Genomic DNA, 17359 nt, shown 5'->3' with positions numbered 1-17359 from the left:
CAAAGTACATTTCCCATGTGAGTGTGCATTATTGAAGATCACTTCCTTGGCCACAGGCATATAAAACCAAGCACCTAGACCTGCAGACTGCTTCTACAAACATTAGTGAAAGAATGGGTCGCTCTCAGGAACTCAGTGAATTCCAGCATGGTACTGTGATAGGATGCCACCTGTACAAGTCCAGTCATGAAATTTCCTCACTACTAAATATTCCACAGCCAACTGTCGGTGGTATTATAACAGCAACTCAGCCACGAAGTGGTAGGCCACGTAAAATGACAGAGCGGGGTCAGCGGATGCTGAGGCGCATAGTGCGTAGAGGTCGCCAACATTCTGCAGAGTCAATCACTACAGACCTCCACACTTTCCTTCAGATTAGCTCAAGAACAGTGTGCAGAGAGCTTCATGGAATGGGTATCCATGGCCAAGCAGCTGTATCCAAGGCTTACATCACCAAGCGATGCAATGCAAAGCGTCGAATGCAGTGGTGTAAAGCGCCGCCACTGGACTCCAGAGCAGTGGAGACGTTCTCTGGAGTGAAGAATCACACTTCATACAAATTCTCTGGACTCATCCTCAGTGCATGGTGTGTGTATTTGTGGAAGGAAAGGAAGCTCAAAGGGCCTGTGATTTATGCCTGGTCGTTTTATGCACAGCCATAAGTATGTGATAGCGTCTACTAACGATTACTATAATGCGCCCATCGTCTGTCTACGTTCTGCAAAATATTAAATTGTGACCCAGAATCAGTCTGATCCGTCTCCCGAACGATTTACGAGCCGAGTGGAGAGGGACGATTCTTAAATGAAAGTGGAACGCAGCCCAGTGGAGCTGCGAGAGCTGTCTTGTCTCCAGAGTAGGAAGCGTGTCGGACTGCAACGGTTTGTCAGTAACACTGACTGACCGCGATGTTCGAGGCGAATTGTGTGAACGAGCTCACGGCGTAACAGGCGTTATGGCGACGAATAATTTAACGCTGGACCAACAGTCGAGGCAGGGCATGGAGCAGTACGACGCAGCCAACGAGTGCCAGACTGAATTCGTGATGAATTCGAGCCCAGGCTCCGGTTTGCTGGACGAGCTGTGGATTCCAAACCAGAGACTCCAAAGCGGAACCAAAGGGAGATTAGCTGAATCGCGCACGGCACCCCTTCACTTCAGCGTCAAAACAGAGACGAACGAGAGCGGAGTTAACTTCCAGGCGGCTGAAGGAAATGTCCCATACGACCAGTTTCCCCGACACTGCGCGTTTCCATACTACACAGACGCACACGAAGCGTTTCCTTTGAGTGCTGTCAGTGGGTATGGGTTACCTGCATGTCCCTCTTCCCTTGATAAGGAGCCTGAGCATCTGTACCCAGAGGGAAAGTGCACTAGGTTACCTGGCGCCATGTCCGCATCAGGGCTTCTGCGAACCTGCAAGATACAATCACTCGGATCTGAACAAAGGTAGGCCAAGGCTTTAAGCAAATTAAATAAATGGATAGGTAGGTAAGTAAATAGGGTACATAAATAAAAGTTACTCCTCTAAGACTACAGTCAAAAGTTTGGCTGCAAAGTTGCCAACAGGGAACAGGTGTTACGCCTGCATAATGCAAATATGAAGCTTAAATGTTAACTCTTATGAGAAATGAAGCACATTTCACTGATTTCTGATCTCGTTTTCCTAGTGCGGAGAAGAGTGGAGATTAAGCGTTTAATCGTAAGCAATTCTGCAGTTAAAAGTGGTTCTCATAAAAAAGAAGAGAGCTAAATATGTAAATATTATATAAATATTATTTGTCATTAATAAATATTATTATTATTATTATTCAAATATTATTCAACTTAGACTAGGGTGTCACTCAGCCCTAACAGATTTCAAACTGAACTTAACCATGTCTAGGAAAAGTGAGATTAAAGGGATATTTAATTAACTCTAGGTTAAATTATATAGTTAATGCTTCATGTACTTCATGTCATTTGCACTCTTTTATTATTTCAGTTTTAACATTTTAATACTCAAAACGACTTTTTGCATTTACAGTTTAGTTCTATTGAGTTACATGATGGATGTTGTATTACTGCTTTTTCGCCTGCTTAAAATAAAACAACCAGTTTTGTAGGGCTTACAGCTCTTTGACTGCAAAAATAGATTTCTATGTAGATTACAAATTAGTTTCATAGTACTCACAGAATAATTTATAGTGCTTTAACGTGGTTGCTGAGTCTCAAGATTATTTGAATAATGTGTCTGCAGTTTGAAGTGTCAAGGACTTATTTGTCAGCATCATCGCATTAAAAGAGATGGTGTGTTAGGCTTGCTTGCTGATATGATGTACCATCTTGTTTGTAGAACTTCAGTGAGCCTGTTAATGTTCACCAAATACTGTTCATTCAGTCCTACAATGTAGCCAAACAACCCAAGCACACCGTTAGGTAAACAGTTAAGTAATGGAGCACCGTAACTCTTCTCAGAGGTTAAACACCGAAGACATGCATTGTTCTTTGTTTTCCAGGTAGGAAGTTGCCTTAAGCTCTCAGTTCAAAAATAATGCTTCATGTACAGTCATTCGCACCCTTAAGAAAGCTGTTTGCAGTTTATTTTTTTCTGTTACAGATATAGTGTAGACCACCAGCATTGTGCAACTTTGCGTTTCCTTGCATGGTCATATAAGTGTTATAGCAAAAAAACACAAAATTGGGCAGTGCAGCTCAGCTCAGTTCTGGAGGTGTGGAACACTATTAGTGCATTATAGGAGGTGGTACAGCTTAGACAAGCTTACTCATAACCCATGTTAGTTTGTAAGGTGCTCAAGAATCATTCCATACCAACTCACCTAGCCCTCCCAGTCAAGGATTTTCTTGTCAAATGTCAAAACCTCTGTCAAATTCATGGGAGCTTGCAAAATCCTATATCTCTGCTTCAGTACATTTTTTTAGTTATGATTTTTGTTATGAAGTTTTGCCCTTCTCTTTATTTCTTCAGTTGCCTCAGCAGTTGCTTATTTTTCACTGAATTGAGTTGAAGTTTGTATTTAACATCCAGCATATTGATAATTTATATTTACATGTATGCTTGTATAGTTGCTGCTGAATATTTCACAAGAATCAAATAAAAAAATAAGTATTTTTTACCAAAACTAAGAATTTTTAATGTTCAAAACTTATCAGGTGAAAACTAGTCATGATTGCTATCAGATCTTGATACTATGTAGTATTAGGTGGACTAGATCTGGCATTTCTTGAGAGTATAGCTGTCAATAATTAATCCTTAATCCCTAGGCATATTTTCCATTTAATAATCATTTTATTCAGTAAAAACTTTGAAACTAATAACTAATAAACTAATGTTGCTTTGTAGTATGACAAATTGAAGTGTGAGCTGATAGTATACACCAATAATGTCACACATAGTGTGTTATACCTTCAACAGGTTAATCTTTAGTTTGCGTCTCTGTGTCCGTGTGCTTGGTACAGGGCATTTTTGGCACAGCTGTGTACTCTTTAATTTAATCCACTTTAGGGACAAAGTGACACGTAACAAGTATTAACATGTATAATCCATGTTACTGGGAGGTTACAGATTTAATTTTTTAATTCCAAATTTTATCTTTTTTATCTTAACTACTGTAGTCAAAGGGAGCGGATATATTAATCATGTCCCTGGCAATGTGATGAGTGCTACCATTTTACTCATGCAGTTGTACCGTTTAGCAAATGTGACATGAATGGTTTATTCTCCTATAGATGTTCTAGGGAAAATAAAAATACATAGAAGCAGTTTTTCTCAAGGTGTCATCTGAGCAGACATTTCAACAACCCTCTGCTGCTGAGTTGAGTCTTTTATGTGCCTGTATTAAAGCAGCTTAAAATCTGTCTGATAATGGATTCAGTAGCAAGTAGCCTATAATGTGAGCTCTAGTTGCATCCAAATTTAGATATGTTAAGTGCCTTATTAGACTGTGGGCTTGAGAGTGTAACAAGCCATGTAAACTAAAGATTGCCCAATGCAGCCTTTTCTTTTCCAATATCAGTGCCAATATTGGAGCCACTCCAGTGTTTTCTATAAGATGAACCGAAACTCTTCAAGTAAGGTGGCATTCTACAAGTACCAAGCTTAAACTATTCACTACAAACCTACAGTAAGGAAAATGTATACAGACAAATTGATTGTTTAAGATTGCAGCTTTTAGTAGCGCAATAGTGCAAAATTAGACTATGCATTGTAATTTTAATATAGATACTGATCTTTCTTGTGTTAACTCTGTCACATTGCTACTTTACGTTATGTATGTACCTTACGTTATGGCAAGTAGAGATGCTCATGAACTGATTAACCTTTAAATGACAAACATATACGTGACCAATGCTTTCAGTTAATAAAATTAGTTTAATTTTCAATAAACAACTAGCCTAGTATTTAAAAAGGAGGATTTTTTATTCAACGTAAGGTTTGGAATTGTACACATGAGAGTATGCACAAGTGTAACATGTAATGACATCTGTACTCAGTGATGCAGAACTATAGGTTTTCTGGAGTCAACTTCAACCCCTGGCTCCTGTCATTGGAATCACAGAGTTGACGCCATTTAATTTTAACAGATGGTGCCAGAGCCATTGGTAAATGGATATAGCAAGGGTAAAACCATCTTAAATGTAGTTTACACAATTGTATTAGTACAATGACATTGAGGCATGTTGGAGTTGAAGAATTGACTCTGGGGAGTCTACTCCCCACCGCACGCTCTACAACCCAATAAAGTGTGAGGCTAAAAAGAGTGTTGTGCGGGACCACTTTTTATAAAAAGTTGATGTGGTCAGATGTAAAATGCTGTTTTAAGGCACAACAGTACAATGTTGTACCATTCCAGCAACAAACAGCCGCGAGTGCTAACCAAGGAAAGAGAGCCAACTATTTTATCCATGATCTCAGGGGGAAAGTGCGGTGCATGACAGTCCTAGGAAATCACACAATAGGTGTGTGAAATGAGAGCTTTTGAGAGCTGCTGAGGCAAGCAACATTGGCCCAAAAGCTACTTGTGCATACCAGCATTTCAGTACCTGTAGAGTGGCTATTCTCAGCCTTCAGTCTGACTCTGAACAGACTGTGTAGTAGACTGACCTTTGCTCATGTACAGATGTTGCACAACAAAAATGACAAGCATATTTAGTCACTTGACACTGTGCTAAGGTAGGCTGCAAGTAACATTGCTTTCTGTTGAGAGTAGCCTAAAGCTATTGCCTGCAAATGTATGTAACTCCCTGCATTAGCCTACTTAGTTAGCCTTAGTAGTTAGTCCCAAGAAGACCTTTAAAATTAAGTCCTGTTAAAGCATGCATATGACCATCAGGCTAGCCCTGGTCAGACCGTATATGTGTGTTGAAATAGTTATTTTAAAAATCAGAGGTGTCGTTTGGATTTTGTGTTTCTTGCACCACATAATACATGATCCCATATTATCATCACACACACAGGTTCAAAAAGAAGGGCTAAATATTTGGGTCTCAAAAGAAAAATCAGTATGATACTAATGAAGATAGGATGCCAGTTGAAGATAATTCTCTTACATCCTGAGAAAATATGTCGTTCACCAAGTTTTAATTGAGTTCTCATTCAGAGTCATCAGATCCACACAAGGGTCCAAAGCACAACCAACAATGAAAAACGTTCTTCCACATGTTGGGTGCATTTTCACCAAAGAGGTCTCCAAATCCCCAAAACGTCTATAGTGTAGCTCTAACTTGGGCTAATAATATGTAGTAAATGTAAATAAAAAACTACATTACTTTGTCATATATTTTATATATTTTGTTTTTTCATTAAATAAACGTCTAAAGCCTTATTTATATAAAGCCAAGTGCTGTGTTTGTTGTTTTCATGAGTCATGTTTGTGATTTTACAACCCCAATTCCAATGAAGTTGGGACGTTGTGTAAAACATAAATAAAAACAGAATTCGATGATTTGCAAATCCTTTTCAATCTTTATTCAATTGAATACACTACAAAGACAAGATATTTAATGTTAAAATGGATAAACTTTATTGTTTTTTGCAAAATTCACTCATTTTGAATTTGATGTCTGCAACACGTTCCAAAGAAGTTGGGACAAGGGGCATGTTTACCACATCACCTTTCCTTTTAACAGCACTCAATAAGCGTTTCGGAACTGAGGACATTTGTTGAAGCTTTGTAGGTAGAATTCTTTCCTATTCTTGCTTGATGTACAACTTCAGTTGCTCAACAGTCCGGGGTCTCCGTTGTCGTATTTTGCGCTTCATAATGCACCACACATTTTCAATGGGAGACAGATCTGGACTGCAGGCAGGCCAGTCTAGTACAGGCACGCTTTTACTATGAAGCCATGCTGTTGTAACACATGCAGAATGTGGCTTGGCATTGTCTTGCTGAAATAAGCAGGGACGTCCCTGAAAATATGTTGCTTGGAGCTCGGGCCCAGAGAAGTTTTAACTTGCACTTGTAGATGGAGTGACGAACTGTGTTCACTGACAATGGTTTTCTGAAGTGTTCCTGAGCCCATGTGGTAATATCCGTTACAGAATGATTGACCATTACAGAATGGTTTTTAATGCAGTGCCGCCTGAGGGATCGAAGGTCACGGGCATTCAATGTTGGTTTTATGCCTTTCAGCTTACTTGCTGATTTCTGCAGATTCTCTGAATCTTTTGATGATGTTATGGACTGTAGATGATGAAATCCCTAAATTCCTTGCAAGTGCACATTGAGAAACGTTGTTCTTAAATTGCTGGACTATTTGCTCACGCAGTTATTCACAAAGTGGTGAACCTCACCCCATCCTTGCTTGTGAACGACTGAGCATTTCAGGGATGCTCCCTTTATACCCAATCATGACACTCACCTGTTTCCAATTAACCTCTTCACCTGAGGAATGTTCCAAACAGGTGTTTTTTGAACATTCCTCAACTTTCCCAGTCTTTTGTTGCACCTGTCCCAACTTCTTTGGAACGTGTTGCAGGCATCAAATTCCAAATGAGTGAATGTTTGCAAAAAACAATAAGGTTTATCCGTTTGAACATTAAATATCTTGTCTTTGTAATGTATTCAATTGAATATAGGTTGAAAAGGATTTGCAAATCATCCTATTCTGTTTTTTATTCATGTTTTACACAACGTCCCAACTTAATTGGAATTGAGGTTGTAGGTTTGTCTGGTAATTAATCACTGATTTAATAACAGTTGGTTATCAAACAAAAGAATTTACCATAAATCGACTAGTGCTATCTCTAATTTAAATATTGAAAACTTTCAGTGGTTAATAAAAGGGGACAACATTGCATATTCACCAGTTTCAGCAGAAGACTTGGTGGTAATTTTAACAAAATGTTTCAAGCAATAACTGTTATTATTCTTTTTGAATTTCCAGACTGGCAGACTCAAGGCTCCTATTCCCAGCCCAGCGAATTTGCCAGGTCTGCGGGGAGCAGGCTTCAGGGTGTAACTACGGAACACTTACCTGTGGAAGTTGCAAAGTATTTTTCAAGAGAGCTGCCACAGGTGAGTCTCATAGTCTCATGCTGCTTACCTGTGTGCTGCTGCATGGGTTTAACTGGTCTGCTGCTCTGAATTAAAAAGTATTACACATGATGTCACTTTTTTTCTAGGCAGACAGAAATATCTGTGCGCCAGCAGGAACGACTGTATCGTTGATAAGCTCAGGAGACGAAACTGCCCATCTTGTCGTCTAAAACGATGCCTTGAATCAGGGATGAGCCTTGGAGGTAACTGCCTTCTGTTATGAAATGGTCATAGAAGTTCTTAGCACTAGTTATCTCTGATTGAGGAATATGCATACAAACTTCACTAATATCTACTTTGTTCCTGTGGATGGCATTTTACAATTGGAAATAAATTTGTTGTAATCAGTGCCACTGGCATTAATCAGATTCCAGCATATCAAAGGAGAAGTGACTCTCTACTTTGACAAAGTAAAAATGACCCTTTGACCAGCTCGTTCTTTACTTTATTTATTACGTTATTTTACTTTACTTCCTCAAGGCCAAAAGCTAAAGAGAGTCAAACAGGCCAAACAATTGAAGAATGAACCTGCGCAAGCGCTCACAGTAGCAGTGAGGCATGTTTCTCTCAAGCCTGCTCTCCAGACCCAACATGAGCTTCTGGACATCCTGGAGCAAATTGAGCCTGCAGTGGTCAATGCCGGCCATGACCAGGCTCAGCCTGACTCAGCTAACTTGCTGCTGACCAGCCTTAATGAACTGGGAGAGCGACAACTCGTCACAGTGGTCAAATGGGCAAAGGGAATGCCAGGTAATGAACTGTTAGATGGAAAAATACACATTTGTGTAATTTTCAATACAGCATAATATCATATCAGGATTGTGGGTCCAGTTTGAGACCATGATATAAATTTAAGTTCATATCACCCACCCCTACTAGTAACCAAATCACTGTTCCTGTTTTGTTAAGAATTTATTTTTGTATCTCTTTAGTTATGTACTGTGTTTGTTATACACTTTGTTGTTGCAGGCTTTCAGAAACTGCACCTGGATGACCAAATGACTGTCATTCAGTACTCCTGGATGGTAATTATGGTGTTTGCCTTGGGCTGGAGGTCCTACAAGAATGTCAAGGCCAGAATGCTTTACTTTGCACCTGATCTTGTGTTCAATGAGTAAGTCAAAGTTTAAAGGAATACTCCTAAGCAAATAAGGTAACACATTCAGTATATTAATAAGAACCAGCTGAGAATTTAATTAATACTAACTACCATTTCTTTGCTCAGGCTTATGATTTTTTTTACTTATTTTATTTAAACTTTTTTACTATTTCATTGGTGGTGTATTTCTTTAAGAGTATTCAAAGTGAGTATGGCTCTGTAACTGAAGCCAAGAGACATAGGTTACCTTTACTTACACATGTCCCGCTACATCAACATACATGCGCCACACATAAACACTTGCTCACAATAATGCATGCCATGTAAATATTTAATTAAGGATCTAATGCACAGATATGGCTTCACTCATCCGCTTTTCACTGTAAATATGTGGTCTTGTGCCAAAGCCATGCTGTAAGAGAAGGTGCACGGTGGCTTTCAAATGGGCTGGTTATCTGCAACTTGGGGTGAAATTTCATACTACATTAGCTCTGTAGACTGGGCAGCAGTTGATGCAGGACAAGGGTAATGGAGAACACCGACCTTGGGCCTGAAATCTCCCTTCCACCTCATCTCTCCCTCTCCATCTCGCACCCCCTTCCCCACCCCAGCCAAAGGATGCAGGTCTCCAGCATGTATGAGCACTGCGTCCGCATGCGCCATCTCTCGGAGAGTCTGAGTAACCTTCAGGTCACACAGGAAGAGTTCCTCTGCATGAAAGCGCTGCTCCTCTTCAGCATCAGTGAGTCCAATCACATAACACTTCCATGCCAGCCTTACTGGTGGCTTCCACATATTCACAACACCACCTGCTAAATGATTATATTGCTGTATTTTGAGAACTGGAATAAGGCTGAGTTGTGAATTTCTCTTTTTCCACTGCATATGTCAGTCTTGGTCTAGTAAATCTACAACCCCAATTCCAATGAAGTTGGGACGTTGTGTAAAACATAAATAAAAACAGAATACGATGATTTGCAAATCCTTTTCAACCTATATTCAATGGAATACACTACAAAGACAAGATATTTAATGTTCAAACGGATAAACTTTATTGTTTATTGTTTATTGTTTATTCACTCATTTTGAATTTGATGCCTGCAACACGTTCCAAAGAAGTTGGGACAAGGGGCAACAAAAGGCTGGGAAAGTTGAGGAATGCTCAAAAAACACCTGTTTGGAACATTCCTCAGGTGAACAGGTTAATTGGAAACAGGTGTCATGATTGGGTATAAAGGGAGCATCCCTGAAAGGCTCAGTCGTTCACAAGCAAGGATGGGGCGAGGTTCACCACTTTGTGAATAACTGTGTGAGCAAATAGTCCAGCAGTTTAAGAACAACGTTTCTCAACGTGCAATTGCAAGGAATTTAGGGATTTCATCATCTACAGTCCATAATATCATCAAAAGATTCAGAGAATCTGGAGAAATCTCTGCAAGTAAGTGGCAAGGCAGAAAACCAACATTGAATGCCCGTGACCTTCGATCCCTCAGGTGGCATTGCATTAAAAACCCACATCATTCTGTAACGTATATTCCCACATGGGCTCAGAAACACTTCAGAAAACCATTGTCAGTGAACACAGTTCGTCGCTCCATCCACAAGTGCAAGTTAAAACTCTGCCATGCAAAGAGAAAGCCATATATCTACAACACCCAGAAACGACCTGCCGGCTTCTCTGGGCCCGAGCTCATCTGAAATGGACTGACACAGAGTGGAAAAGTGTCCTGTGGTCTGACGAGTCCATATTTCAAATTGTTTTTGGAAATCATTGTGTCCTCCGGGCCAAAGAGGAAAAGGACTGTCCGGATTGTTATCAGCGCAAAGTTCAAAAGCCAGCATCTCTGAAGGTCTGGAGGTGTGTTAGTGCCCATGACACGGGTAACTTGCATATCTGTGAAGGCACCATTAATGCTGAGAGGTACATAAAGGTTTTGGAGCAACATATGCTGCCATCCAAGCAACGTCTTTTTCAGGAATGTCCCTGCTTATTTCAGCAAGACAATGCCAAGCCACATTCTGCACGTTACAACAGCGTGACTTCGTAGTAAAAGAGTGCGGCTACTAGACTGGCCTGCCTGCAGTCCAGACCTGTCTCCCATTGAAAATGTGTGGCACATTATGAAGCGCAAAATATGACAACGGAGACCCTGGACTGTTGAGCAAATGAAGTTGTACATCAAGCAAGAATGGGAAAGAATTCTACCTACAAAGCTTCAACAATTCATGTCCTCAGTTCCCAAATGCTTATTGAGTGTTGTTAAAGGAAAGTTGATGTAACACAGTGGTAAACATGCCCCTGTCCCAACTTCTTTGGAACATGTTGCAGGCATCAAATTCAAAATGAGTGAATATTTGCAAAAAACAACAAAGTTTATCCGTTTGAACATTAAATATCTTGTCTATGTAGTGTATTCAATTGAATATCGGTTGAAAAGGATTTGCAAATCATCGTATTTTGTTTTTATTTACGTTTTACAAAACATCCCAACTTCATTGGAATTGGGGCTGTAGTAAATAGACAGTTTTTGTATTTTTTGTTTTTTGTTTTTTTTTTTTTTTTGTCTAAGTGACCAAACTACAGAGTTTGAGGAAAGAACCAATGCTGAGTGTTATTCCTAATGTGTCTTTTTCTACCACATAAAGTTTTGTATAGAGTGTGCCCTGAAAAAAATCAACACATTAAATTTCTAATGTATACATAATTTCAACAAGAATAAATATATTACACTGAAACTATTGTGAAAAGTAAGTAAACTGAAAGGCTAAATTGTGTTGATGTAATATAATTTATTCATATGGAAATGCTGTGCTTGTTTGAGTACATTCAGTACATTACCTTTTTCAGTGTAAGTGGCCATATTGCAGTATTTCAGGACAGGAACAATGCTAAATGCAGCTCTAAATTTTTCTTTTTTGACCACATAAGTCAGTTTGACATACAGTGTATGTACATATGCACATTTGGACAGATTTATATTTGAATGAAATGAGCTTCTCCTGAGCACTGCACTACACGTTAGTCAAGGTACCTGCAACAGTATTCAAAGAACATATTTCATTAGTGATTAATGAACACCGTCAATTCTCGGATCTAAGGAGTGTGAATATTAAATAAGCTTGGCTGGAGCTCTGCAGTTGGAATCAGATTGCATCATCCCATCAGTTATTCAGTCTGGCTTGTGCTGGAACATAAGTTAAAATTTAATGAAAAAAAAAAAGACAAAGAGACCACCCACTCATGTTTTTCTGTTTTTTTCCCCCTTTCAAAATTTCAGCTTAAGCTCTAGCATGTAGCAGTCTTGTCTACATAATTGCCTGTCTCTTCTAGTCAGTTTGCCCTGGGATGTTTCCTCCCTCCTTGAAATGCCATTTCTTTCAGTTCCAGCAGACGGGCTGAAAAACCAGAGCTGTTTTGATGAATTGCGGACAACCTACATCAACGAGCTCGATCGGTTGGTTACCCACACAAGCCACGGCAACCACGCTCAGAGGCTTTTCCAGCTCACACAGCTGCTGGACTACCTGCACCCGGTGACATATCACAATCACATACTCTACCGCATTCACTGCAGGCTCATATATCAAGAGAGGGCGTAGCAATAATTTGGAGGGGTACACAATGTCACACACAATTATCAATATGACATCATCACTATGATATCAGGACATTATACCACAGTTAGCTCTGGCCATACAAGCTGCTTGTTTGACTTGCGTTCTAACCATGCCGATATTTCACCATAATATCACATTTTTTCACAAACACTGTATCATTCCACTGAGACGCCTTTGACAACTATAGGAGATGCTCAGGCCATTTGGAAATTTTTGCTTATTACTTGGCCACAAACAGAAAATGGATACTTTTAAGACCTACAGCCGTTTTGGTTGGACTCTGAAGATGAGACTAAATTCCCAAACTTTCATCACCACTGAGCAGCTTTTCATTCAGCAGCTGTGACAGAACACCTAAGCAACCTGGATTTACCCAGAAATTAATCATATACCATTTGCCAAATGCATAGTCTCATCTTCAGTATTCACTATAAAAAACAAAAAGCTTGCTCAGAGATAATGACAGTTTTGGAATTTAGTGTAAGGAGCTGGGGAATGAACTGCAGGCTGTGCAGCGAGTGAGCAGAGTTCGTTACTCTGACATAGCAACAAGCTGCTTGTTAAGGAACTATACATTTGCGGGAAGGAATTGCTACCATTAAAACATATTAAATGGCATGTTCACACACACACAGGCACACACACATATACACACACACACACACACATTTTCTAAGCCACTTCTCCATTTGGGTCGCAGGGGGTGCTGGAGCCTATCCCAGTGGTCAATGGATGTTATCACGTATAACATCATGGCTATGATGATCTATGGCACTCGCCTTCAGCTCATGTTTGTGGCCAAGTCACAGCCATGATGCTATTTCGTGATAACACACTCCCTCTCGTGTTCTATTGCTTAAATATCGGTATTTGCAAAAGATTGCTATCGGATAAACGCTTAGATTTGACCAATAATAATATCTAATATTTGATGATGCGGTCATTGTACTCAAGTTGGTAAAATTGTCTGCATTTTATTCATTTTACTGCATTTGTAACTCTACACAAATAAATGTTTCATTACTCTCTAATGTAACATTAATCCAGATAGATCTAGTCTCACTTTCTACATTTTATAAAGGAATGTATAATAAAAAAATATCAGATATCAGTACCTACACAAAGTTCCCATATCAGTGCATCCCTAATAATCTGAAGTGATGCATTCACCTATCTAATGTAAGGCAGTGTGGGATGCTAGGACGTGACAACAGTGGCTACAGTGATGTTTACTTTGTAAGAATTCAAGTCTTTATTTGTCAGAAGTGTATAGAGTAGCCTAAAGTCTAGTAAAAGTATTGTTTAATTTACAAAAGTATTGTTGAGAAAAAAAATCACACAAGTAGCAGCCAGTTAGAAGAAAGAGATGTAAGAATGAATAAGTAACAGGTCAAAAAAATTCCTCAACATCCAGAAAAACTTGAATAAAATCAAGATATAATAAATTATTGCTTAAAAATCATTTATTAGATCCATCCAAGAATTGCCTGGGTGTGGTCCTGATATTCCATTGAGCACACATGATTGACATCCCTCAGTCCACCTACTGTCAAATCGCTAAGCCACAGAACTAAACACATTGGTGAAATGGGCTCTAAAAAAATCAGGTCACGGGTCTATCCATGCTTTGTCCACGAATACTAAACGCTTGACATCTCTAAACATCGGACGCCTCTTGCTCAATCATGCTGGCTAGTTTAGCTTTTGCTCAGTAGGTTTCTCAGACTTGTTTGGGGAACAGTTTTTTTAAAGCTGTGTGGGCGGGACAATCCACATCAGCCTTGTGATAAGGATACTGTTTACGTATGCATGACATGAAGATTAGGACTGCCAAGTTTACATAAGAAAAGGAGAAATTTGGCAAAAATAGCCATTTAATGGACATTGAAAAGTTTTTACATGTATATTTTGTGCCTACAAAAGTTAAAAGATTCATGTTTCCTGGGACTTAAGTATAAGTGACTTGAGCAAATGTAACTACCCACTGCTTAGTACACTGTAAAAATGCTTTGTCAGTTTAACCTAAAATGTATATGGTAACAAGCAATTCAGTTGGTCTTATTAAATTCATAATACAAATTTTAAAGATACTTTTGATGTGTTAAAAGAAGCACTATAATACAAAATAATGCCCTGCAACATTCATGTGTTTTTTTTCTTTTCTTTGTCTTTTAGATTGTGAAGAAGCTTCATCAGTTTACGTATGACTTGTTTGTACAGGCCCAGTCCCATTCAGTGAAAGTGAACTTCCCTGACATGATTTCACACATCGTATCTGTTCATGTACCAAGGATCCTCACAGGCATGGTCAGGCCAATCCTTTTCCACAGATAATGTCTTAACTTTAAGATGCCTGCCTCCCCTAGCCATGCTTGTTACACAGCTGCTGTATTTTCTGCCAGAGCTGCTATAGGTAGTATTGTTTTTTTTTTTGTTTGTTTGTTTGTTTTTAATCAAATGCTCAAGGATTCACCTAGCCTATAACAGAAAACATAGCAAAACCCTTTAACTGAGTCAGAGCAACTTTATTGCCAGTTTCTTAATCAAAAGTGAATGTCTTCTCTTGCACTTTTGCATAGAAGTTTTATAGCATATTGTATCCACCACAGGAACTGCAGCAACAAAAGGCATAGTAATAAAAAATTAAAGTTATAAATGCAACTATAGGCAAGTTATGAGTAATGATCAATATTTTAAGACTATGGTTAATGGACTTCTGCTTAATAGTTTAGAACTCACTGAAGTAAAATCAGTCTTGCGTGCCTGTAATGCTCGTTTTGATGCATATCTTACGTGCTACTGCAGCATGAAATGTACAACTTTCATTTTGATTTTTTCTCTCTCTCAATAGTTACTATAAAATTTAGGGGAAATGTGTAGCAGAAAGAACAAATGATATATTTTTAATCAGATTAGGTGAAGCTGACAAAAGAAAATATTTAAGAAAAGTCCTAAGAGTGCCACTGTAGTGCCATGCAAATGTTTGAGCACCCAAATGACAGATTTTGTAGATTTTTGCAGAGAAAAGAAGTAAACAACATAAGCAGCAAACTATTTAAAATTATTTCTCTGCAAATGTTCATGTACATTGTTACTTCATGTTTGATTACCTTAAAATACAAAAAAAAGACACTTGTGGCATATGCAAAATTCTACTAAGTCAGTACTTGGTAACACCCACTTACACTAATCACATCTAGCAAACACTTTTTCTGTTGTCAGAATTCTCATCCACACTTCCTTGCAGAACAGTTCTAGCTCTGATGTTCTTGGGCCTTTTCACATGCACAGCATGTTTAAGATCTACCCCAGCTTTTCAGTGATAGCAGGGAAATGTAAGCTGCCACATAACCCTGAAATTTTATAGAACCGCTCCCCTATGCTTAACAATGTTCTTTTCATCAAATTCTGCTCCTTTGTTTCTCCAAACATACCCTTTGTTATTGTTGCTGAAGAGTTCCATTTTACTTTATCAGTCTAAAATGCCTCTGGTATATCTAGAGGTTGTTCTGCATACTTCAGATGTTGAATTTTATTATGTCATGGGTAAGATTTCATTTGATGGCTCTTCCATTCAGATCATGTTTGTACAAACAATGTTGCTCAGCATAACAGTGCACCACCCCTCATGTGTCAGTTAAACCTTCCTGTAGGTCCTTTGCGGTCATATGCCTTTCTGCCCAGCACACAAGCAGTTCTATCTAGAAGTTTCTTTAGTCTTACAGACATTTCAGAGCTGGAATCACTTTAATATCTTTTTATTCTTTGTGGGCACCAGTTACAGTATTATGCTTTGAAATAGTCAACAGCTGACAATTCATAATGACAATTACTGACCTGTCTATGAACTATGAACTAGTCCATAAAAGTCAGTTAAGGCCTAATGAGTTAATTAGGCTGCAAACTGTAGCTGCAAGCTGTAGCTGCAAGCTGTAGCTGCAAACTTTTGCAAACTTTTGCACATGCCACAATTACTGTTTTATTTTCTTCTGTTTTCCATGAAGTTAATAAAGACTCTTAGCTGGCTGCAAAAGCATTTGCAAGCAATAATATCTACATAAGTGGGTGTTGTGTTGTGAGATGTTATAAATGAGGAGACCAGTCATTGGTTAAAATATAAACAAGAATGCTCGTAATGCTCAACATGGTGCCTATTTACCCGCGCTTCAAGAAAAAGAGTCATTCAGCTCACTGGTTACACTGCAAGTGGAGAAGTGTTGACGATTTTGTGGCACTAATGGGGAAAGCACCCTCCATTTTGGAGCTCTTTTGTCCAATTTTACTGGTGATTTCAAATATTTTTTAAATGGTAATTTAACCTTAAGTTTCGATTTTTGTCGATTATTTTGGTCTCTCCCCATTCAAAGAGAAACGATCTGGTCTGGTCTCGTGTGCTAAAAATAACTGCCTGGTGGTGTTTCAAATATGTCTGCTGAGTGAACAGACTTTCCTATAAGGACTTTGGTGTTACCAAAATTCTAATTTAGTGGAGTGTCCAGACTTTTGCACATTCCACAATCACCAGTGTATTTTTGCTTTATTTTAATCAAATATAAAGTTAACTGTGCTTTAACATTTTTTAAATAGCTGCAGAGGTTGTGTTTTACTTTTTGACTTTTTGAAAATCAAAAAAATATTTAATTTAGCCAAGGGTGCCCAAACGTATAACATACATAAGTAATAATAATAATAATAATGAATTTTATTTGTAATGCACTTTACATTTTAAACAAATCTCAAAGTGCTATACAGTAGAAGCATTTCAATGAAATCAAAGAACTGTTATAAAACATCTTTACACTCAATAGGAAGAACACAGGTTGTAAGTTCTGCTGAAGAGAAAGGTTTAAAGTCCTTTTTTAAAACTCTCACTCGACTGTGGTGCCCTCAGATGGTCAGGGAGAGCATTCCATAAGCGAGGAGCAGCCGAACAGAAGGCCCGGTCCCCCATGGTGTGGAGTTTAGTTCTGGGGGGGAGGAGGCAATTTGTGTTTGTAGAACGAAGGGATCGTGATGAGGTCTGTGGGGTGAGGAGTTCTTTCAGATATGTAGGAGCATTGCCATAAATGCACTGGTGGGTGAGAAGGGAAACCTTGTATTTGAT

General features: G+C 38.8%; 1 protein-coding gene across 2 annotated transcripts; it reads left to right on the top strand.

Moving 5' to 3' along the window:
• The first annotated feature begins 505 nt into the window (after nucleotides 1-505).
• Nucleotides 506-16842, top strand: LOC108436713 (androgen receptor-like). 2 transcript variants are annotated; one of them, XM_017713368.2, is made up of 8 exons: nucleotides 506-1449; nucleotides 7387-7517; nucleotides 7625-7741; nucleotides 8019-8288; nucleotides 8508-8652; nucleotides 9249-9379; nucleotides 12020-12171; nucleotides 14431-16842. In XM_017713368.2, exons 1-8 carry the CDS (start codon nucleotides 956-958, stop codon nucleotides 14587-14589), a joined length of 1599 nt encoding a protein of 532 aa, XP_017568857.1. In that variant the 5' UTR covers nucleotides 506-955; the 3' UTR covers nucleotides 14590-16842. The 2 variants fall into 2 exon arrangements, with proteins under 2 accessions (XP_017568857.1, XP_017568858.1); XM_017713369.2 differs by lacking the exon at nucleotides 506-1449 and adding an exon at nucleotides 2414-2498.
• Nucleotides 16843-17359: the final 517 nt, after the last annotated feature.

The sequence above is a fragment of the Pygocentrus nattereri genome, chromosome 8 (assembly GCF_015220715.1).
Source record: "Pygocentrus nattereri isolate fPygNat1 chromosome 8, fPygNat1.pri, whole genome shotgun sequence".
Classification (NCBI taxonomy): domain Eukaryota; kingdom Metazoa; phylum Chordata; class Actinopteri; order Characiformes; family Serrasalmidae; genus Pygocentrus; species Pygocentrus nattereri.
The sequence above is the reverse complement of the archived record's forward strand: the minus strand, read 5'-3'. Positions and strand labels throughout refer to the sequence as shown.